This window comes from Lacerta agilis, chromosome 9 (genome assembly GCF_009819535.1).
Source record: "Lacerta agilis isolate rLacAgi1 chromosome 9, rLacAgi1.pri, whole genome shotgun sequence".
NCBI lineage: Eukaryota > Metazoa > Chordata > Lepidosauria > Squamata > Lacertidae > Lacerta > Lacerta agilis.
Genome location: NC_046320.1, coordinates 25151236 through 25174874, shown reverse-complemented (window position 1 = coordinate 25174874; position 23639 = coordinate 25151236). Strand labels below are relative to the sequence as shown.

The following is a 23639-nucleotide window of genomic DNA, read 5'->3' as shown; positions in this document are numbered from 1 at the left end:
ATATCAACTTTCATTTGGGAAGAATTTGGTCAGAGCTAATATTATTTTTTAAGCAGAGGTTTTTCTTTCTCTTAGGCTATAGTTGTCCCAGAATAATGATAAATGTATCTGAGTAACAGACCAGTTCGTTGAAAATGTATACTTACTGTTTCAGATTTCCCTGCGAGCCAACCATAACGATGAGCCCTTCGCAATGGGACTTTCCTGTGGAACTGTGCTGCCGTCCTATGGCCTTCGTTACACTCACGGGTTTGGATGTAGTGTATAATGCTGTTCATCGGGCAGTTTGGGACGCCTTTTGTGCAAACAGGAGAGCGGACAGAGTACCAATTTCTTTCAAAGTACTCCCTGGGGATCATGAATATCCTAAATGTAGGACAAAGGTATGGCTTTTCATTTTATGTTTGGAAGTAAAGGATCATGTCTTGACTGTAAAATATATTTAATATGAATTACTTGCTATTTGCAGTTATTCTTGTAATTCTTTGAATAATCAGTTTTCCACTTGAAGGTTAATTGAATGCTGGCATCAGCATAGCTAATGGGATACTTTCAAAAGGAAGCATATAATTGTAGCTTAAATCTAAAAACTGAGTTATTATATAGGCTAGAATCCTTATTCTGTATCTGACACAAACCAAAGCATGTTGTCGGTTTGCAACTCGACTTGAGACTATTTTAGGAATAAATTGGCAGTTCTCACAATGGAGGGATTTAGAAAGTGGAGTCACCCAATAATCCATATTGAGACTTCTGTTTTTAACTTGTCCATTCATAGTCTGAGTTAGGGGTGAACAGTGAAACAAAAAATAAAATAAAATTATGAGGCGCTCCAAAACATTCTTTCCAGACTGGGTGAATGGGCAATAAAATGGTGAAATCAATTCACTGTGAATATAAAGTGATGTACATTGAGGGAGGGGAAGTCCTGATTTCTTATATATGCTAGTTGGCTCTGACCTGACTGACCTGGAGCAAAGTCTTGGGATTTTAGTGGGTAGCTCTATGAAGATGTTGTTTCATTGTGCAGTAGCTGTTAAAATGGGAATATCACATTAGGAATCATTAGGAAACAGATTGGAAATTAAACAACCAATATTATAATACCATTGTACCAATCTTTGTTGAGGCCACACTTAGAACACTACAGTTCTGGTCCCTTCACCTCAAGAAGGAAATTGTAGAGTTGCAAAACAATTTGGAAAAGTGCTACCAAAATGATCAAGGGGTTTGAGCAATTCCCCTGTGAGGAAAAGTTACAACATTTGTGCCTTTCTAATTTAGGGGGGAAATGGGAATGATAGAGGTGTATAAGATTACGCATGGTGCAGAGAATGTGGATTGGGAGAATCTCCCTCCTTTATGATACTAGAATCCAGGACCTTGGAAGATTCAGAAGGGACAAAAGAAAGTGCTTCACTCAAATGCATAGGAATATGCTCCCCCAAGATGTGATGGGCACCAATTTTAAAGATTGGGCAAATTCATGGAGGATAGGACTATCATCGGCTTCTGGCCATAATGGCTATTCTCTGCCACCAAAGTTGGAATCATTTAATATCAGGTGCTGGGAGGTGCAGGTGAGTAGAACACAGTTGTGTTCATGTCCTGTTTGGAAGGCTTCCCATAGGCATCTGGTTGGCCATTGTGAGAACAAGATGCTAGAGTAGATTGTGATTCTTACTTTCTTACAATGAAGCATGTTTACGTAGAAAGTCCTCCTAAGTATAATGAAACTTTTCCCCCAGTGTATTCTGCTGTGGGCAGTAAGGTTGGTGATTAGCGTTTGAGAAAGGTTTGATCCCTTACTGTACTTCCGGTAGCCGTGATTGAGAAGGACATGGGATAAAGCAGAATGTTTAAGTCCTGGTGTAAATATATCAGTCACCCGAACTTGTGTAAGAACAGAGAGAGCAGTTCACCTTGTTTGTCAATGCTTGCAGAGAACAACATATGAATGGTACATTCCAAAAGGAATCTTGAAGACTGGCTGGATGAACAAACATCTGAACTTGGTGCCTGCACTTGTTGTGGTGTTTTATGAACTGGACTGGGATGAGCCACAGTGGAAAGAAAAACAGTCAGAGTGTGCTACTAGAGTTGAAATTGTCAGGTATAATTGCAAAATATTTCTTAGGTATTAGCTTTGTTGTTGTTGTTCAGTCATTCAGTCGTGTCCGACTCTTCGTGACTCCATGGACCAGAGCACGCCAGGCACGCCTATCCTTCACTGCCTCTCGCAGTTTGGCCAAACTCATGTTAGTAGCTTCGAGAACACTGTCCAACCATCTCATCCTCTGTCGTCCCCTTCTCCTTGTGCCCTCCATCTTTCCCAACACCAGGGTCTTTTCTAGGGTATTAGCTTAGTAATGGCTTAATGCAAACATAATTGGGGGAAAGTCATCATTCACAAGCTCCTTTCTTCCACTTTCAAGACAGATAAGCAGGGTGCAATTCTGAAGTCATTGGGGCTTCTGAGTGTAGAATTGCACTGTAACTTACATATGTAAGGGTGCTTTTACAACAGAAGTGTAACCATAGGCTGGATTTAACTTAATGAGTTCCACTAGTGCAGTGGTTCCCAAACTGTGCTCCGTGGAGCACTTGGTCTGTCCAAAGTATCTCCAAGTGCTTAGCAAATAAATAAATACACGCCTTTGGCATAAAGGCAACAGTAGTACTCCATGACGAATTTCTCTCCTTAAAAGTGCTCTGCAACTGAAAAAGTTTGGGAACTAGTGGAAGCCAGTGCAAGGACCTCTGCAAGGACAACAGGGTTTTCTCTTTCTCTTTCCCCTGCCTCCCCCACCCAGTTGGTGAGATGAAAGGGGGCATCATTCTGACTTGCAAGCTGAAATGCTTGTGCTGACAGAATGATTGCTGTTGCACTATGTTGAATTCATCCCCATGTTTGAAATGCTACTCTTTTAAAAAGCACACATACCATCTTAGTTTACACCTTTGGGAAATCTAACGTAAGTGGAAAGAGAGAAAGCCTCCTTTTAGTTAAGATTGTACTAAATGTTTGGTTTGACTTCACCCCCAGATGCACACTCCATTGTCTCTTGAGACAGGCAACATTTATTACTAAACGTATTTTGCAGTATGTATGGTCTAAAGGCTTGCATGTTTACCATCCTCAGTTTGATGTTATTTATTGTTCTTACAGGCAGAGTTTGCAGGGAAGAAACACAAAAGTTGCTGTGGTTTTGATTCAGAAGAAAACACCATTACCTCCAGGTGAAGTACAATTGAAAGCTAAAATGATCAGATTTGAAATAAATGAACACAGTAATCCGAAGTTGTGAAATACACCTGTTTTTCAGTAGAAGGTCGAAATATGTGCCATAAAGAAAGGGGGGGGGGGTGTACGACGACAACTTGGTGTTACTGTAGGTTGAATGTTTTTCAGTAGCAGTTATTTTATTTATTTGTTTATAAACATTTTCATATACCACTGTATTATAGAAATATATCACAGCGGTTTACAACAATATCAAAACACACAATAAAATAAAAATAAGTTAAAGCAAAAGAATTAAAAGCCTACAGTATATCTGTCTTAACCCTTGGCTGGAGACAGATGACAGAGCTGAGACTGGTTTGAAAGCCTTTTATGGGGTGTATAGTCATATACCACTTTTCTCTCTGGTAATCAGGTTTTCTAGGTTCCTTTTTATTTGTGTTAAAAGCCTTTTGCACTGTCCTTATGGTGCAGGTTGACATTCTTTTAGGAATCTAGTGCACTACGGGTTTGGCTATATTGTAATCAACTGCAACAGCAGTGTTGTTCCTGTAGGTCTCGCGGCTCAGAAAAAAATTAACTCCACACTTGCTTTAAAGGGGAACCATTCATCTTATATGTTGTAGTGCACAATGAACTCATTTGCATGTCATGTAAACTATGGTTAATAGTGTACCGTGAATGTGACAATCTGTTGCCCTTTGACAGATTTTCAGAAAGTAGATGGTTCAGCATTTTTAAAATTTTGTTTTAGGAGAAGATGTTATTGCTTCTGAAAGGGCAGCGGCTTTATGCAATGCTTGTGACCTCTCTGGAAAGTCACTGTTCGTTTTGCCACATACTGATCACCTTGTAGGTTATATTATAAGGTAAGTAAATTATGTGAGAAGCAGGCTTTTCTTTAGTTATTTTTTTACCATGGCTGAAATCATCCTTATGCTTGCTTGAGAGTCACATTGCACTCAGTGGAACTTGCTTCTGAACAGTGGTGACTGGTACCTATTGAGACTGGTGGGGAAGAAGGCAGGGAACCCAACAGTAGATGGAGCCAGAGGCAATGAAACACAGAGCAAATGCATTTAAATTTTGACCCCATCCTCCCTGCTGAGTTCTGCAAGGGCAACACTGAGACTAAGGAGGAAGAAACTGACAAGCAATGCTACCCTGTGGACTGGTTGCAGTTGAAAAGACAGGCAAGTGAGGTTGGCTGAGGGCAGACTGAGTTTGGTGAGATAGTGCCCAATTTGCCCTAATAGAACAGCCTCCGCTGCTTCTGAGCAATTATAAGGTCAGGCTGTGCATATGGCTAGTTTTTAGGGAGTAAGCATTTTTAAAGCCTCTCCACAATTTAACACATTTTCTTTCATGTGTATTAAATCTCCACCAAGTGTGTTTACATCGACATTTGTAAGGAACTCTTGAATACACCTGTTACCTACATGTTACGTATTTCTGTTGAAATGTAATGAATCCACCACCATTTTATTTCTGGAAAAGCTGTATGCTCCTGTTCCATGCTGCTGATATATATAAGCTTTAAGATTTATGGTAGAGAAATGAGGTTGAAGGTGTTTGAAGCAAGGCAGCTAGTTATTGATACAGTATTAAGACTCTTACTTCATTTTTAAGTAGTTGACCTTTTCTTTCATAGGTTAGAGAATGCTTTCTATGAACACGCACAGACATACTACTATACAGAAATCCGCAGAGTGAAATCTCATAAAGAATACCTGAACAAAACAACACATCAGGTATAACTAGAAACTTGATTAAACTAGTTGGGCTACCAGTGCCGAAGAATTTAGAAGCACCATTGCTGCAAATCCTGTTTTTATTGGTAGTTTTAAGAATATTTTATTTATATTTCATTTATAAATATTTTATTCATAAACTGACTTATAAATAAGTTTATTATAGAATAGACTTGTACTTGCCAAGTCACTGTTGTATTGATTTGTGCTATTATCATTCCTGTTAGACTTGTGGACAATATTGCCATTACAATCTGTCACTTTATGAACCTGTCTTTCACTCTGTAGGCGTGGAAAAGCAGAACGGTGTGTTTGTGTGTGTGTGTGTGTGTGTGTGTGTGAGAGAGAGAGAGAGAGAGAGGAAAATATTATTATATATTTCTTACTCTTATACTAAAACTATGCAGTGGCATATACCATAATGTTATAACCATATATTCTATAATAGGCATAGGCAAACTCAGCTCTCCAGATATTTTGGGACTACAACTCCCATCATTCCTGAACACTGGCCCTGTTAGCTAGGGATGATGGGAGTTGTAGTCCCAAAACATCTGGAGGGCCGAGTTTGCCTATGCCTGTTCTATAAGAATACAGACCATTTCTAAAATCATACCAGAATACAAAACAAATAAAAATGCATCTTTAGCAGTAGCAAGAATAAAGCAAGTTATATGTTAAAACCATTTAAAAGCAAGTCAAATAAGTATCCTTAATTTATGGTGGAATAAATTGATTTGGTATTCTTAGAGTTTGGTATTAATCTGCATTAGTGTTGCCTAAAGTGTCATGTTGATGGCTTTAAAACTAATACCACCTTTTAAAAATATTGTGTGTTGGTTGTGTTGCAGCTTCTGTTTGTTAGACACCAGTTCAAAATAGGATTCTTCAGTGAATTGAAGCAAGACACACAGAATGCTCTAAAGTAAGTACTTGTATGCAGAGGATGAAATCATAGGACCCTCTCACGTCCCCCAGTCCAGAAAGAGAGGCATATCTTCCATTTGTGGGTGAGATGAGAAACAAAGGAGTGGAGGGCACCTTTCGACTGCCATTCTTAAAAAGATTTATTGCCATTCTCCATGAGTAAATATGCACTGAAGCATTTTATGAAGTATATTTAATATATTTCCTTTCAAGTAACTTTACTCAAGAGGAGAAGCAACAGTAAACCCCTTTAATTCCAAAAGGATTCTGGGCCTCGCTGATGTGGTCCAAAGAAAAGAAAAGCAATACATTTGGGGCTCACTAATTTATTCTACAACAAGTGAACAACTTCTAACTTTAAAATTTCTTACTTAGAAATTACAGAACTGCATATAATCTTGTACATGAACTGAGAGCTCATGAAACAAACATATTGGAAATCAAGACTATGGCAGGATTTATAAACTACAAGGTAATGACTATTGATTTAACTTGGCCCTTCTTAGGATATTTTGTAGCAGAAGTTCCTGTTCTGAGTGATTTAAGGACAAGGAACACTTCTTAGTTGAATATCCTGAATGGATGGAGCTTGAGTGAGGAAGCAGTATAGGCAGAATGAGTAAGGTAAAGCCATGTTTTTCAGACCTTAATGACCTTTCTCCATGCTCTTTATATAAAGTATAGAGGCATAGTGTAATTGGTCCTCAACATAGTCATAAAAAGCTATATCTAGTAAATGAACAGAGGGCGGGTACGTTGGGTCATGAAGGATGGCACTGAAATTGCAGAGGGTACAGATTGTGCAATGAGGAATAAGTAACAAGACCAGAAATTATAATCCATTCTTAAATTATTGCCTATGGTTTTGTGTTATCCTGGAGGCTAGAAACGCTAAAAATGGTGAAATCTTGAGTTTATTAATTTGATTTTATTATATTGAATGCTTTGATACTGAATCACATGAAGTATATGGATTAAAACATCTTTCTACTTTTAACTTTATGTTCCATCCCTCCATTCAGTTTATTCTTCTTTCAGATTCAAGTAACTGGAAAGTTCTGGTAGCGATCCATCCCAAGTTTTCATGTTAACATGGGGAAGCACCAGTGAGAACAGCATTCTCTTATAAATGCAGATACAGTGGTACCCCGGGTTACGTACTTAATTCGTTCCGGGTTACAGTACGTAACCCGAAAAGGATGTAACCCGAACAATTTGTTCTGCACATGCGCAGACCGAAAACCCCTGAAACCCGCTCTGTGCATGTGCATATCACGCGCATGTGTTGGGTTGCGCTTCCAGGGTAGCAGAGTTCGTAGACTGAAACGTATGCAACCCGAAGCATAAATAACCAGAGGTACAACTGTAGGTTTCTCCTCATCAAATTCTTTCTGAGGGGGAGCCTGTTGCCCATTGCTGTCCTTGGCATCTTTGCAATAATTTGAGGTTACTTCCTGTGAATAACTGGAATTTGTGCTTCTATTACACAGTTACTAGCCTTTTCATTTTCACTGTCTTTGGGGGGGAAATGAAATAGTCTGAAAGGGCAGTGGAACATAGCTAATATAAAAATAACATGTGTTTTACTGTTAATGTTCACCTACAACAACTGTGTTCTGTTGTAGTTGTCAATCTAGTATACCATTGTAAAATATTTTAATCAAAGTGTTCTAATTTCAAATCTTTTCAGATTTGTCGCCTTTGTTTTCAACATAATACACCGCTGGATGCAATTGCACAGTTCAGAAAACACATAGATTTGTGCAAGAAAAAAATTGGGAGTGCTGAATTGGCTTTTGAGCATGCTGCCTGGATGTCAAAACAGTATGTTTTTACTTAGTAATTTGAGTACTGTGATTAGTGAATAGATTCAAGCTGCAACTACGGTGTTGCTTTTGGTTTGCAAGTTATTACATAAACCTTATGACATTCCACATCAGTTATAGCTGTAGCTCTATGAGGAAGGTTGCCATTATACTCATTATACAAATGAAGAACCTGAGGCTTAAATGACTTCCCTAAAGCTACTGTGATGTGAACCAAAGTGACTGGTGCAAGCCTCAAATTATTTTGTGCTCGTTACCTAGATTTCAGTGTTTTTCTGTTCCAGACATGTTTCAGAGAAGAAATGGGGAACATGTTCAGGGCTACACTAGAAATAAATATATAGTGAGCTAATATATAGTGAGCCAGAGAATGTCTGCCAACTTGCATATTCTATTAACAAGTAACCATCTGCATGCACCTATCGTACAGTAAGCATTGCACATGTTAATCACATGCACAATTCTGATTTTATTTTTTGGCCCAGTGGGATCATTAGAAAGTTTGAAACAAATATAGAAATCATGAGAGTTGAGACATGTAGTGATATATTTGGTAGGTTTCTTTATTTTAAAATTATTTTGGTTTGAGGCAAAGGTTGCCCTGAGTTTTCAGACTTTCTACTTCTCATGTCTGTATAGGAAAGTTTTGGATTCTTTCCTTAAATTAAGATTCTTGGGGTCCTGGAAAGAGGTCAGGATTTTGTGTGGCCCATGAGTTAGTTGCCTGTTGCTACTCTGCTTAATCCTTCTAAAAAATCTGAAGTGTCTGGTTCTTCAGGTGTGTGTGTGATTTCCCCCCCTTTTTGTTTTAAACAGATTCCAAGCTTTTGGAGATTTGTTCGATGAAGCTATTAAACTAGGACTGACAGCTATTCAAACTCAGAATCCTGGTTTCTATTACCAGCAGGCAGCATACTATGCACAAGAACGGAAGCAATTGGCCAGTAATCTCTGTAATCATGAGGTGAGTCATAGGCTGCCTTGCATTTGTTTAAGCTCCTTTGTGAGACAATACTCTTACAAGGTTTTCTGCAAGAAGAAACTGTAGCTTTTAGGGGGTTTAAAATACTGACTTCTAGATAGCTGTGCTGACTCATTTGTGTGAATGGTGTTACCATGCACTGATCAGTTACAATAGTGTGCAGAACGCTGATTCCTGTTCATTCCTGTGTGTGATTCCAGTGCAGCAAAGAATCCACATGGGCTGCTATAAAACCATACCTGCGGCTCATAGGTAATAAAAATTAACCAAAAGTAAGGCTGAAAACAGAACTTACTTTGATTTCTCCGTGAATTTCAGGTAAAGGTAACGTGAATAATAAGATTTTTGGGTTAGCAAGTTGGTATTTTTAAACTAATGAGTTCACACTCAGAGTCATAAACTTGTAGAATTGGATCACTAGGATCATCTAGTCCAACCCCCTGTAATTCAGGAATCTTTTGCCCAACGTGGGGCTCAAGAGTCTTATGCTCTACCGACTGAGGTATCCCAGATCCTGTAATCTCTTCTGTAAACTTACTTTTATAAGCCCATAACTTTTGGTCAATAGATTTATATGTTTACTTATATACATATATACACACAGAGATTAAAAATCTTGGTTTGTGTATGGCAAATGCATGTGTATAGTCTAAATAATGCACACCTTTTAGAATCCTAGTGTATGTCAGCACTCTTACTCAGCTATAGGTTTCTAGGGAACTTGATTTGGGCACAGACTCTAATTATAGGTCATGCTACATTAATATGATAGAATGCCCATAAAAGTGTTCATTTAAAATTATGTGAAAAAATAAGAAAAAATAACTTTAAATAGCAGTGCTGTAGTCTTCAAACATAATCCAGAACTCTGGGGGTGTTCAGGTCTCCCTCTATTAGTTAGATCATGCAAAACACAAACATTTTTACTCCTCTAATAGTTAGCTCTACAGAAGCCATAATTAAGTGTACACGCATGCACAGTCCTAGTCCAAATATATGTGCATGAATTTCATTGAATTCAAGAGTCTTAAGCAGGTATACGTAGGTTCAGTGTAGTGCCTTTATGTACCAACAACCATTTTTCTGTTTCCATCCTCTGTGCCAATGCAGGTTTGGTTTTGCTTCTTCTATAAACACATACATTTTGGAAGTCTTCCCCTCCCCACTCCCAGCATTCGGTTGTGCATTTTATTAAAACACTGTGTCATAACCTTTAACGATATAGTTAAGGCTCTCTTTGCTTAATTTGCAGTCTTCCGTAATATATCCCAATCCAGATCCACTGGAAACTCAAACTGGAATGCTTGACTTCTACGGACAAAGACCATGGAGGCAGGGAATACTAAGTAAATATCTTTTTCAGTTTCTTGCCTACAGAACATAAACAAAAAACAATCTTAATTAACAAACATTTCTCCTAATGTTTGTATATTTCAAATTGTGTTCCTGATCTTATCCTTCAGTGCTCAGGTGTGTATTTGCAGCTTATCCAGGGCAGTGATAAAGCTCAACAGACTTAACCTATGTCTCAAGTGAATCAAGTATGGCCTAAGACATATCCTATATATTGCAATACATCACAGACATGCTGAAGTTCATCAAAAGGCATATCAGTTCAGGAATGGTTCCACAGAGTAGTAACGTGTTCCGTGGAAGCTTGTACCATAATAAATTGGTTAATCTTTAAAGTGGCACAAGACTAGAGGAACTACTACATCTGTTGAAATGAACGAGGCAGCCTATGCTTGGAAAAGCAACTTCTGTTTGTTAGAGCCCATACAGAGATTTGGAACAGGATGACAGTGAACTAAGCCTGTGGTTTTAAACATTCCATTCAAAGAGGCTTAGAATGAGTTTACCAAATAAATGCAAACTCTCTCATTGTGTGATATAAGGCTTGTGTCATTATTAGTGGCCTCTATAATAGCAAAAATTAAATAAGTGTTGCCTTTCTGGAATCATTCCTTTTATGGGCTGTTGCCAAGAAACCACAGATTGTGAGGTTTTGGCTTTGTTGCCAAGAGCAGTAATTTTCCTAGTAGGCTGACTTAGACCATAGCACTTAAAGGTGCTTTAGTTTTTAGTATGTTTAATTATTTCAGCCTATCTTTTAAAACAGTCTACTTAAAAGAACAAAGAATACACCTGAGTTCTAAAACATTCCTTCTCCTAAGATACAGAGCAGTGTTTAGAATCTGAACATTCATGAACTGGAACTAGGCTTGTAACAAAATAATGTACAGTAGTTCATTAAGATGGATTTTTCATTGTCATATGCAGGCTTTGATCTCAATGATCCCGAAAAGGAGAAAGTGGGAATTTTGGCACTGCAACTGAAAGAGAGAAAGGTTCTTCACTCTGTAAGTCACATTTCAATAGTATTTGTAGTTTGTCATTGTAAGGGCAAATATAACTTTAACAATACTTTTTATTAGGAGCTAATAATCACCTTGCTGAGTAATGCAGTTGCCCAATTCAAGAAGTACAAATGTCCAAGAATGAAAAGTCACTTGAGTAAGTATAATATTCCTAACTAATGTTTAATAAAACACATTTTACAGTTTTTAATACTGTAAATAATATAATGTTCTTTTCAGTGGTTCAGATGGGTGAAGAGTATTACGATACTAAAGATTACACCAAAGCTTTGAAGTAAGTATGATTCTTATAAATGCCACTGCATGATTTTAGGTATTTTTAATTTTTGTTTAGTAATTTAAGTGAAAATTGGAAAACTTTTTTCAGCAGTGTATAGAAGAGGGTTGTGAACAGATCAATTTGAAAGTTATTGACCATGAATCTATCAAAAATTGTAACAGGACAGGTCATCCTGGCATAGCTTCAGTGAGGTCAGATATTACAGGTGGTATGCAACTAGACAGTTCCACTAGCACAAGGACTTTTGGCTGTGCAGCAGAACTTTTTTTCTCTCTTTCCTCTGTGTGCCTCTTAAATATATTTTGGGGGTTTCTCAAAGCCTCTGCAGATTTAGGGGGGCATGTGGGGAGAGGAGAGGGAGGGAAAGTTCCGTTGCACAGTCAGAAGTCCTTCTGCTAGTAAACTGTTTAGCTGGATGCCACCCTGTGGCCATAATTCAATATGTACAAATGTAATAACTGATAAATTCTGTATTTTTATAATTGTTTCTAGAGGAAATAACTTGGAAATCTGAAGGTATAGGGAAAATACTCAGTTTCTAAAATGCATTAACATAATGACAGTACTAACTTAATTTTCTATTTTCATAGTGGTTTTCCCTAGGACACATATTTTTATTGCCTTAGCTCAGTAGAGTGCTACTGAGTTGCAAATATTTTGTAACTGATATTTCAGTAACAATATTTGTCAAGTAAATTATTGGATTTCTTTTTGAGTACAGCATTTAATCCTTGTTAAAGGTGAAATCCTAGGGTGGGTATGCTGTGGAAGGTTTTAGAATTCAGCAACTGCCCTCTTTTACCAGCATCTCTTGAGATACACCAGCAGGAAGTCAGAAATATATCAATAGAATGGCCTACTGATATATCATACCTAACAGCCAGTAAACTCTGTTAGAGTAGGAAGAAATATAGAGCACTGCTAGGGGAGAAATAGACTGATGCCATAGTCTGCACCCTCTCAGATACTGCTCCTAGACATTTTGCTGCCATGATGGGTTTATTTCCCCTATGCGGGGCTCACGTGTCTTTGACATACTCCCTTGTGGTTAGTGTGTGCCGGTAGTTTTTCCATGAGCACTGGAGGAGTAACCAGTGGGATTTCTCCATTCTGTGCTCAGCTTAATATTTCAGTTCATCTATTAGAACAAACCTCCAAGTTACTTTTGCGGCATGTAAAATTAACCTTATGTACTACTTTAGTTTTGTTTGCTAAGCGGAAGTCAAAGATGTGAAATCAGATCCCAGTTGTCATAGGGAACTGAAAATGTTCAGATTAATCCCCCTCCCCCCGAAACTCACATCACAAAGCTTCTTCGATCAGGTGTCTCTTCTATTTGGCTTGAGTGTTATTTTTATATGAACTGTCAGGTTCATTTGCTTAGTTAAATTCTCTTCTAACCCCTTTCCAGGCTGCTAGATTATGTTTTATGTGACTATCGTAGTGAAGGATGGTGGACTCTTCTTACTTCTATACTGACCACAGCTCTTAAATGTTCCTATCTCATGGCGCAAATAAAAGATTACCTTACATACTCACTAGAGCTGCTGGGAAGGGGTAAGGAAGTGCACTTCATTTCAGTCTTCTTTTTAACTATTTTGATTTGAATATTTATTAGTGCGAATATGGGAAGAAGAGAGGTATTTGTGGTGTATGGAACATTCCTGCCTAAAAGGGATGTTGTATCTTTAAGATACCCCTTCTTTGTGGTTTTGCTTCAAATGTGGTTAGACAATCTAGAGCCAAGGAGTTCTATGTTTAAATCCCAACTACATTAAGAAATTCCATGAGTGACCATGGACTGTTCAGTAACTCTCAGCCTAATATATATCACAGATACTGTGTGGGAGGTGGGCATGCATATTGCTCTGAGATCTTTGTGGGATTGGGATAGAAATGCAACAAATATGTTGAACCTTCTTTGGAGCTGGTTGCAAGAACTAGACCTTGATTTTGAGTATGAAGATGGCAGGGTAATGTTAAAGCATTTGCAGGTATTTCAGGCAGTAACTCTTCATTATAAGTTGAAGGCGGGGTATAAACATTATTATTATTATTATTATTATTATTATTATTATTATTATTATTATTATTCCTTTTTTCCTAATTTGTTTTTGTATTTTTCATCAGCGTCTACTTTGAAAGAAGATCAAAAATCTCGGATAGAAAAGAATCTGATCAAAGTTCTCATGGTCAGTAGGTAGAATCCAACTTCTCTGAGACAATCTCCAAAAATGTAAATGTTTTATATATAGAACTGATATTCTTGTTTTGGATTCAGAATGAGAATCCAGATCCAGAACCTGAATGTGATACTGCTTCTGTGAAAGCTGCCCAGAAGTTATGGACTGACCGAGTTTCTCTGGCAGGAAGTAACATCTTTACAATAGAAGTGCAAGACTTTATTCCATTTGGTATGTATCAAAGCTATTGAAAATAAAAAAGTAACATTTTGTGCACCTGTTGGAAAAATGAAAGTGCACACTTCAATTCTGTAAACATCCATATTTCATTTCTGAAAGTTATATTTTTGATAGTTTACAAATTTTACTAGATTTGGAAGTAGGGACTTGATACAGCGCATTGGTATATTTATGCAGAAATCTGCACTAAAAAGTTAAGCATATACACTTTAGATCTCAGGTAAAAATTTCAACTGCAAAATTGCACAGACGCATAGCACACACAAAAAAACTTGCACCTTGTCAGAAATGTTGCAGGCTTCATCTCATCAGAATGATTACTATGCCTGTAAATTTAATCCAATACTGCCAAAAATAAACTTAAGTTAAAGGCATTTTCCTAATGTAGTCAAGGGAGAATCTGTCCAATGCTTTGGGAAATATGGTGGCGTGAACCTCCACTTTGAATTCATGATGAAACATGATGTTCGGCTGAGCTGAGGCATATTCTGTTTTTTTCTGTGCACACCCTAATATGCAATAGATATATTATGATACATCTTGTTTGTATTTGATTGAAGATAAGTGAACGCAGTAGAAAATCAGAAGCAGCTCTGCCTACTGCATATCTGCTTGGATTGCAGCTAGAGAATCTCACTTCAAGCGTTCCATGTCTTTAGCTAGGGCGAGAAAGAAAAGAAGACCCCACTTAACTGAACAGCTCATCTACCATTGGCCTTCTGTGAAATATGACAGTCATACTTAATACTGTGTTTCTTGTCTTTTGTTTTTGCTCTGAACTCTAGTGCAGTGCAAAGCCAAGTTTCTTGCTCCAAGTTTTCATGTTGATACACCAGTTCAGTTTGACATATGCTTGAAAGCTGATTGTCCACATCCTATCCGGTTTTCTAAGCTGTGTGTTAGCTTCAATAATCAGGTAATTTAAGAAACAACAAAACTTGTGTTGCTTTTGAGGAAGGTTAATACCTTCTTGATGGGCAGTGGATAAGATTCGCCTTCTGCTAACCATTTTAATACTACAAAATATCAGTACTTCCTTTTCTACTTCCTTTTTTTCTTTTTTAGAATGTGCATCTTTATTTCGGTATAGGTAGTGATCCTTGTAAGTACAGAACTGATTTAATGGTGGTTCCAACACTTATCAGGAGGGCACTGTGTTGGCTATCCCAAGTAACCAGTTAAAACTACAGTGGTACCTCGGGTTACATACGCCTCAGGTTACATACGCTTCAGGTTACATACTCCGCTAACCCAGAAATAACGCTTCAGGTTAAGAACAGTTTCAGGTTAACAACGTATCTCCAGAATGAATTAAGTATGTAACCACGGGTACCACTGTACTTGCAGTGCAATTCTGTTTGTATGTACTTGGAAGCAAGCTCCATTGAGTTCACTGGGATGTACCCTCTAGTACATTGGATTGTTGTATAAATTGCAAATTTTTCCTTGAACTTTTCTCATCTTAAATAGCTTCAAAATGCAATTGATAGTTCTTTTTCAACATATAGTCGTACCTTGGTTTTCGAACAGCTTAGTTCTTGAATGTTTTGGCTCTCGAACACCGCAAACCTGGAAGTGAGTGTTCCAGTTTGTGAACTATTTTTAGAAGCCGAACGTCCGACGCAGCTTCCGTGGCTTCCGATTGGCTGCAGCCAATCAGAAGCTGTGCTTTGGTTTTCGAACATTTTGGAAGTCGAACGTAATTCCAGAACGGATTCCGTTTGACTTCCAAGGTACAACTGTATACATTTACCTGTGAGTATTTTCTGTTGCTTTGACATGAAGTGCATAGTATGTGTAACTTTTATTTAGTTCTAAAAGGGTTTAGGGGCAGAACAGTAATCCCAGCAAATCAGATTTGGTACATTATTCTACTCTTGTAGTGGTGCTGTTTTTGAAAACCTGCCCACTTTTTTGCGCTATAGGAATACAACCAATATTGTGTGGTGGAAGAAGCCTATCAAAAAAGTGACATGGAACCACCCAGCCCTGGGACATTGTGTCTTATCCCTGGTAATACAAAGAAGTTCACTTTCAAATTTGTGGCAAAGACTGAGGATGTGGGAAAGAAGATTGAGGTAAGCCCTTAACTAATATTTAAAACAATACATTAAAAAACTCAGTGACAGGTTGATTATAGTTCAGGAGTTTGTTAACATTAACAGACTGATCCAAGGGAGTACTGTTTTAACAAACAGGAGATAGAATTAGATGCCCAAGGCCTTTGCACTAGCACAGGGGTGGCCAACTCCCAAGAGACTGCGGTCTACTCACAGAATTAAAAACTGGCAGTGATCTACCCCCCTTTTGGGGGTTCGGGTCAAAGTTGTTGAACTTTTTTTAGGGAGGTGGAAAGCCCCATTTTTTAGGGGTTCAAGGCTAAGCTGTTGGCCATTTTTAGGGATAAAGAGGAATAGCCACTCACCAACAGATCGCTGGGGAAACAAACAGCCTCAGTGAGTGTACTCCATCTGCCGTTCTGCAGATCATGCAACAATGGAGGCTGGGGCAGGGACAGATTCTATTTTATCAACGATAAGGAAAGGGACCAGGCGATCTTCCAAAACCTCCCAGGGATTTACCAGCAGGTCGCGATCAACCTGTTGGACATCCCTGCACTAGTAGAACATTTTGAGATGTGCTGCATCACTGCACCAAATGGGACTCTGCAAGGCATTGCATTATTGAGAAGGCCCAAAATGAAGCATTGGTAGAAAGGGGACATGACAGAGTTGAAGTACAGTGGTACCTCGGGTTACGTTACCTTTGGGTAACGTAATTTCGGGTTGTGAATGTGGCAAACCCAAAAGTGTATACTTCCGGGTTTTGCTGCGTGCACATGTGCAGAAGCGGTGCCTCTGAATACGGACTTTTCGGGGTAAGTACAGACCCCTGGGACAAATTAAGTTCGTATCCGGAGGGTCCACTGTATTTTCTAGAAAACCTAGGAATCCTAAGATCACAATCCTGTGGACATATAGATTGTAGTGGGACAAGTCCTTTTGAATTGACTTCTGAACAAAGTTCCAGTAAAGGTGGCATAAATTGAAAATAGATTCACACATAATAGGAAAATTCTGAAGCTGGAGATTTTTATGTCCAAAGGGGCAGACTGAATTATGCCAGACAGTTCAGAATATGGATTTGCTCAGCATAATTTCATAGAGAAGGGGGTGGCACTGGTAATGCGAGTTTTATATTAGTATGGTTCTGGGTGAATATTGCATGTGTCATGGCATATGTTAAATGGACTGGATGGTATTGGTATGGTCCCAATGGTATTTGTCTCTCTTCCAGATCACATCAGTGGATTTGATTCTGGGTGGTGAGAACGGCCGGTGTTTGATTTTGAACTGGCATGGAGGAGGGGGAGATGCTGCTTCTTCTCAAGAAGCATTGCTTGCAGCTCGTTCCTTCAAAAGGCGACCTAAACTTCCAGATAATGAGGTTCATTGGGATAGCCTTGCAGTTCAGACGAGCACCATGTAAGTGGAAATCGGCATGTGCAATGGCAAATGTTTAATGGATACATAGAATGGTCTGGTGTCTTGGGGAGTGTGTGTGTGTATGTATGTGTATATATATATATATATATATACATATATATATATATATATACACATACACTAGAAAAATGCAGAGTTTCCCTTCTTCCCATTTGTAAAATGGAAATAGTGGTAATGAAAATAGTATCGAGAAGTGCCTGAGTATGTGTTGTTCTGGGCAGCTAATAGTAGTGCATTTAGCATTAGTGCACATTTGTGACATTGCAAAAGTATGTGGCGAGAAGAGAGGATATGAGGGGATTTGAAAGGCATGTGGAACAAAACTCAACTGTTTGCCTTGCATAGAATGCTGCTGCTGTGGTGCAAGCAGAGGCTTGTGCTGCGGCAGCTAGAGGAGCGGATAAGACCAGGACGTAAGAATGTTGAGAGGTAGCAGGCGGTTAATCTTTCTCTTGTTTTTATTAAAGGGTCATTTCCAGAGTACCAAACATTTCTGTACAGCTAAGTCACGAACCTCCTGCCCTGACAAATGAAATGTACTGTTTGGTTGTGACAATTCAGTCACACGAGAAGACTGTTGCCAAAGATGTAAAGCTCACAGCAGGCTTAAAACCAGGTATTTGTTATGTGCTGTGGTACTTGCTCACATTCCCTATAGAGAGTGATGGACTTATTATGGAAAGGATTAAATCACTCCCTTCTCCTGTACTGTTATGACAAATAAATAGCTACAGACAATTAGGATTGGTGCTTGAAGACAACCAAACACAGGTCTTTTTCAGCAAGCTGACTTCAAAGTGTAACTTAAGAAGCTTTCAGCAAACGATTGTTAATCTTAACCACAGTTTAGGATTCAGATGTAATGCTAAAATAGGATTAATCTAAAATGGAAGCAAAAGTTTCCATCCTCCTTGTAGTCTTGCTGGGAGGTGGGTTTGCGACAGGATGTTCAAGCTCAAGGTTCACAAATCAGCTCCACGACAATCTTTTATTTGAACTGGGCCAATGTGGTTCTGAAGAACTTAACTTTGCATGAGATCAGTGCTGCGTAAAGTTCATATTGACTGCAGTTTCGTAATACAAGTAACTTAAAATCTTTCCTAGTTGTTGCTATTGTAAACCTAACAGATATGACAATCTACTACCCCCTTATTTTAGGCCAAGATGCAAACCTGACTCAAAAAACTCATGTGACTCTAAATGGAACAGAAATGTGTGATGATTCCTATCCTGCTTTACTTACTGATATCCCTGTAGGAGACTTGCAACCAGGTGAAAAGGTAAATATGTCCCTTACTTTATCAGTGTAACAAGTATTAAAAAGCAGTGATGGAATTAATGTTGCACATGAGTACCTCTGAGATATAGGCCCCAATCCAAAGATTGATTACAGTTCATTTCCGTTTTCACTCCAATAGTTCAGGATTATGATATTTCTTTGGATCTGTGCCTCGATACATGTGGGACAGTAAGGAGGGAAACTGTTTCAGAATTCAGAATTTGCTCAAGAATTATATTTGCACATAGTACAAACCACAACCACTTGTTTTTCCAAAGTAAAACATGAAGCAACCTAGGAACACAAAATGTTTCTCTTGGTTTCATATGCACACATAGTTGAGATAGTCCTAGAAATGCTTTTGGATGTGATGATGCTTTAAAATAAGACTTCTGCATATTGTACTTAGAGGTCTTTGGTATTTGTTTTGTCTAATCACTTTTTCTCTCTCCCTCCCTCTTTCTCCCCCTGATTGTTGTAAAGCTGGAGAAGACCTTATATATTCACTGTGGAACAGTTGGTGCTAGGATGTTTCTTGTATATGTTTCCTACCTAGTGAGTGCGACCATTGAGGGAAAAGAGATTATCTGCAAATGTCACAGGGTATGTTGGACTGGTTGGCAGTTGGTTTTCTCTTAGGTTCTCCAAGTGTATCCTTGTGAGCATGAATAGCTAAAGTCTAGGGTTTCCTAAGCATGCAGACTACATGCATAAGTTCTATTGGAATCCATTATGCATGGATGGTTCGACAAATGTAATCTTTTTAATTCTTATTTTTTTGTTTCTGTTGTTTTTATTACAGCATCAATAAATAAGTAGGAAATTATAAATGTATAAACAGTATCAGGAAATGGAATATGGTTATAATATAATATGTAAATAAAAATAAATTGAGTGGCTTGTTTATAATGTGGTCAACCAGAAATGCATATTAAGAGAGACCTTTCTTCATTATCCACTTTGATAAGCTTGGCTGTCAGTGATAAAAGTAGTCATTCCTCTGACAAGATGCTCAGAGGAAGAATGGGTGTACCGTTCTATAACTGAAAGAAGGCAAACTTAAGAGGTGTCAGGAAATAGCTAGGATGGTGAACACCCAGGTCCTCAACATGCAACAGTCTCCTTCAACTCAAGAGAATGTTTATATCCATGTAGTGCTAGTCCGCACACCTTGTGACCAACTAAACTAAATGTAGCCGCATGTGTCCTTCAACTTTTGCATTCTGGCAGGCAGTGAAACCAGGAAGTGTATTGAGCCGCTAGTCAGCTGCCGTGCATGAATTCAGCTTAGTGAGTGATGACTTGGGCAGACCTGACCATAATCTGGGGGGGGGGGGGGCGCTAAGATGCCAAATGACTCTGGTGCTGAAATAATAGGACCAGTGGGATGAAAGACTATACTTGGTTTTAATAATGTGTGTTTTAAGAATGCAACTAATTTGAGACAGTAGTTACTAGTATTGACCATGCCTCTTTTTTGGGGGGGGGGTAAAAAATAAGATGCTGGTACTTGTTATCTTGATAAATGTGTCATGGGTGCCAGCACACGATGGCTTCCAGGGTTAACGAAAAAAGAGGTGGTGGTGCTGTGTACTGGTCAGTATCACACACACACCCTGAGTATGGATAAGATCAAGCCATATTTGGAAATTTTTCCTTCTCTGATGTAGGAGGACGTTTTGTAGAGTACCTATAAGTTGCAGAGGAATGATAAAGCTTTTGCTACCTTTTGGATGATTTAGGCTTTCTTTTTTATGCAGGATGAAACAGTTACTGTGGAGACGGTATTTCCATTTGAGGTAGCTGTTAAGTTTGTCTCAAATAAGGTACGTTACTGAAACCTGATTGAAAACATTGCCTGGACAGACAATATGAACAATAAAATGATCCACCTTTTGTTTCTCTTCCTGGCAGTTTGAGCATTTAGATAAAGTATTTTTGGACATCCCATTTTTGCTGATGACAGACATCCTCAGTGCTTCTCCTTGGGCCCTCACTATTGTAACCAGCCAACTGCAGCTTTCTCCTTCCATGATGCCTATGGATCATCTAGAATCTTACGTGGAGAATGGTGAGAACCTTCCTGTGTATTCTTAAGCACTCTTCTGGGATGTTGTTTGGGAAGAAACCCATTGATTGTTACTGCATTATGCCAGGCATGCAGTATGTGTTTTTATTTTATTTTAATAGGATTATTTTGACATATATTGCATAGAATTCGTAAGCTTTTCTCAAAAAGCAAAACCTGGAGATTAATTTGACTCCCTTGCAAGTGTACTCTGTCTGCATTTCCTCCACCTCCACCACAATCAACATTTTGACATAGTTGCTACACAGTGAAATGTCTGCACTTTTACAATAAAGAAACTTGGTAGAGATGGTGAAGGCCCACCAAGTCCTGTTTGACTCTGGAGATATTTGATAACATATACACTGTAATTCTATCTTTTGTCATTAAATGACTGCTCATTTTGTCTTTATGTGATTTGGTTCCTCTGCTTTTGCTGGGGAACAGGAAAAAGTGAAACAATGCTCTGTACTATGCATATGCTTGTGTTCTTTATAGTTTTCATATGTTAATGTTTGCTACATTTACTTGTATGTAAATAATATAGAGTATGTTCATATAAAACATTCATAATGATTTCTGTATCTGAGAAACTTTAGACTGAACCTCACTTTTCTAATAGTTGTTTTACAGACAGGTGAAAGTGCTAGTGAATGTTTTTGTCTTCGTTGTCCATCAGTTCCTACTGGTCAAAGTGGAGTGGCTACTGGAAGTTATGTAATTTCCTGGAAAAGGTAAATATTCCCACCTGCCTCTTCAAATATCCCATATTTTTTCCTTATTGATGAATATCAATAAGCATTATCACAGTTCAAGCCTTCTGGCATACAATTTGGGCATAACCGAGAGAAGCCTTGGCTATCTAGTATTGTATCTTTTAGCCAGATCCAACAGTAGTCCTTTAAAGTAGCGGGGGTGAAATAAACTGTGGAAAAACATTCACACAGATACCCCAGGCAGACGGCTGCTGAAGAAACCCATTCACACAAATTTTGAACACATGAATCTAGAGAGTTCAGATAAGGCAGATCAGCATTTCTCTGACTATTCAAGGCACACTCCCAGCCGAGGAGCTTGTTTTTTCGTTATCAGCTCCTTAGTGAAACAAACAAAGCATTCAGGGAACCAGTTCTTTAGCAGAATGCAGTAGGAACAACTTTCATAATATATTGCTGAAAAGAAGAGCTTGGAGTGAATGTTGCCCAAGGCAGAATTTTGTCTGGAGCCTTAAGTTTACATTGTGGACTCTATGTAATTTACCTGGGATGGGGGCTTGAAAAACTCTTTATCAGGTTTTGCCGGGCTTCTGAGGACCCACCTGGTGCCTTGAGGCCTCTGCAAAGGCTTTGGCCTGCCTGTCATGAATTGGGCTCTTCTCATTACCCAACCTGTGTAGTCCTGTGTGAGAATAACTAACAGCATGCAGACCAAAGCCTGCATATACGCCTCATATGCTTATTTGCTGAATCTGTTCCCATAACGCCAGGTGGCCATGAATGCTTTCGCTAGTGTGGTGAAGAGCCCACGGTGCAAACCTTCAGACCCAACACTTTAGAGGCTTCATGTAGCAGAGGTGGGGTTGTGGATTCTAGCTAGGCTGTAGATTTAGGCAGAATCCAAATACTGGTTCTCAAATGGCTTAGTTGTCGAACAAATCAACTTCCGAAAGCTGCAAACCCGGAAGTAAGTGTTGCGGTTTGCAAACATTTTTGGGAAGCCGAACATCCAATGCGGCTACCACTTGAGTGCAGGAAGCTCCTGCAGCCAATCGGAAGCCACGCCTCGGTTTTCAAATGGTTTCAGGAGTCAGAACGGATTAAGTTTGAGTACCAAGGTACCACTGTAGTATTTTATCAAATTCAGGAACATAGATCTTTCTGCAAAATTTATTTTATGTATTTCACTCATCCCTGAAATTTATGGCCATTATATATTCTAAGTTCATATCTAGTTACTGCAACAACCTAAAAAAAACCTAAAACAAGCAAAAAGAATCTGCATTGAGTAGAAAGAGCTGTTGGCAAAATGAAAAGCTGAAAAACAAGGTCCCTATGCTTTTCTGTTCCCCTAACCATCTGCCCTTACTGTATTTTGGTGTTCATGTTTTATAACCTTTATCATTCTTCACAATACTTACGTTGACTTATTATGCAAAGCACTGAATTGTGCAAATCTGTTTTTGTCACCTAGATCCTGTATCCCTTTTTGTCCCATGTATTGTGCCTCTAATAATTTGATTTTCTTGTAACTCTTTCCTCTTATCTTTTAAACTGAAAATTAAGAAGTCGTTTACTGCTGATTTTTTTGTAGTGTTAAAATATTTATCTCTGTTTTCTTTTAAAGGCGCACAGCTGAGAAGAGCATACCTGTTGTTAATACTGTGATCACACTCCCCCACGTTATTGCAGAAAGTATCCCACTCCATGTTAACGCAGGTAATGTAAATTTATGCATAAAGTCATACTTGACCTCAGATGCTCTCAAACTCTTACCGCAGTGCAAAATTAGATTCTGGTGTGTTGCAAAAGTGTTGCTTGCTAACATAGTTTGTGGACAAAGTCATTTCCCCATTAAATGTTAAAGACTGGGTTGGGTCCACTTTGTCATACTTGGATTAGATCCACTAAAATCAATGCAATTTAAGTTAGTCATAAGTTCTATTGATTTCAGTAGGTCTGCTCTAAGTATGACTAAGTTTAGATCCAACCCTTTGTGCTGTCAACTCACTCCAGTTTCTAAAATATAAGAGGCAAAAAAAGATCACAGTTCACACAATTGATAGATGCAAATTCTGTTTGTCACGTGTTTCCATCTTAAACATCACTTCTTTCCCCAGAAACATGCAAATGATGGAAGAACTTAGCAAATAAACTTTTATTTATTACATTTTATATCCTGCCTTTGAAATGGCAAAGAGAGGTTGCTTGAATTGGGGTGAGATGAGCCATATCACCATCAGCTTCATGGCCTAGCAA

General features: G+C 38.5%; 1 protein-coding gene across 3 annotated transcripts in view; it reads left to right on the top strand.

Annotated features, from left to right (window-relative positions):
• The window catches only part of TRAPPC11 (trafficking protein particle complex 11), a 69058-nt gene that overhangs the window by 581 nt on the left and 44838 nt on the right, over nt 1-23639 (top strand). For 2 of the 3 annotated variants that reach the window (XM_033160897.1, XM_033160896.1), the window contains exons 2-27: nt 155-383; nt 1944-2113; nt 3170-3240; nt 3999-4113; nt 4896-4995; nt 5847-5920; nt 6298-6394; nt 7613-7746; nt 8565-8712; nt 9983-10076; nt 11011-11090; nt 11166-11244; nt 11328-11382; nt 12800-12945; nt 13519-13580; nt 13670-13802; nt 14597-14727; nt 15737-15889; nt 17109-17296; nt 17785-17933; nt 18476-18597; nt 19080-19199; nt 20357-20422; nt 20511-20667; nt 21287-21398; nt 23008-23099. In XM_033160897.1, coding sequence (XP_033016788.1) covers nt 180-383; nt 1944-2113; nt 3170-3240; nt 3999-4113; nt 4896-4995; nt 5847-5920; nt 6298-6394; nt 7613-7746; nt 8565-8712; nt 9983-10076; nt 11011-11090; nt 11166-11244; nt 11328-11382; nt 12800-12945; nt 13519-13580; nt 13670-13802; nt 14597-14727; nt 15737-15889; nt 17109-17296; nt 17785-17933; nt 18476-18597; nt 19080-19199; nt 20357-20422; nt 20511-20667; nt 21287-21398; nt 23008-23099 — 3052 coding nt within the window. In that variant the 5' untranslated portion in view covers nt 155-179. Of the gene's footprint in view, nt 1-154; nt 384-1943; nt 2114-3169; nt 3241-3998; nt 4114-4895; nt 4996-5846; nt 5921-6297; nt 6395-7612; nt 7747-8564; nt 8713-9982; nt 10077-11010; nt 11091-11165; nt 11245-11327; nt 11383-12799; nt 12946-13518; nt 13581-13669; nt 13803-14596; nt 14728-15736; nt 15890-17108; nt 17297-17784; nt 17934-18475; nt 18598-19079; nt 19200-20356; nt 20423-20510; nt 20668-21286; nt 21405-23007; nt 23100-23639 lie in introns of those variants that run through there. The other variant, XM_033160898.1, reaches the window with a different exon arrangement.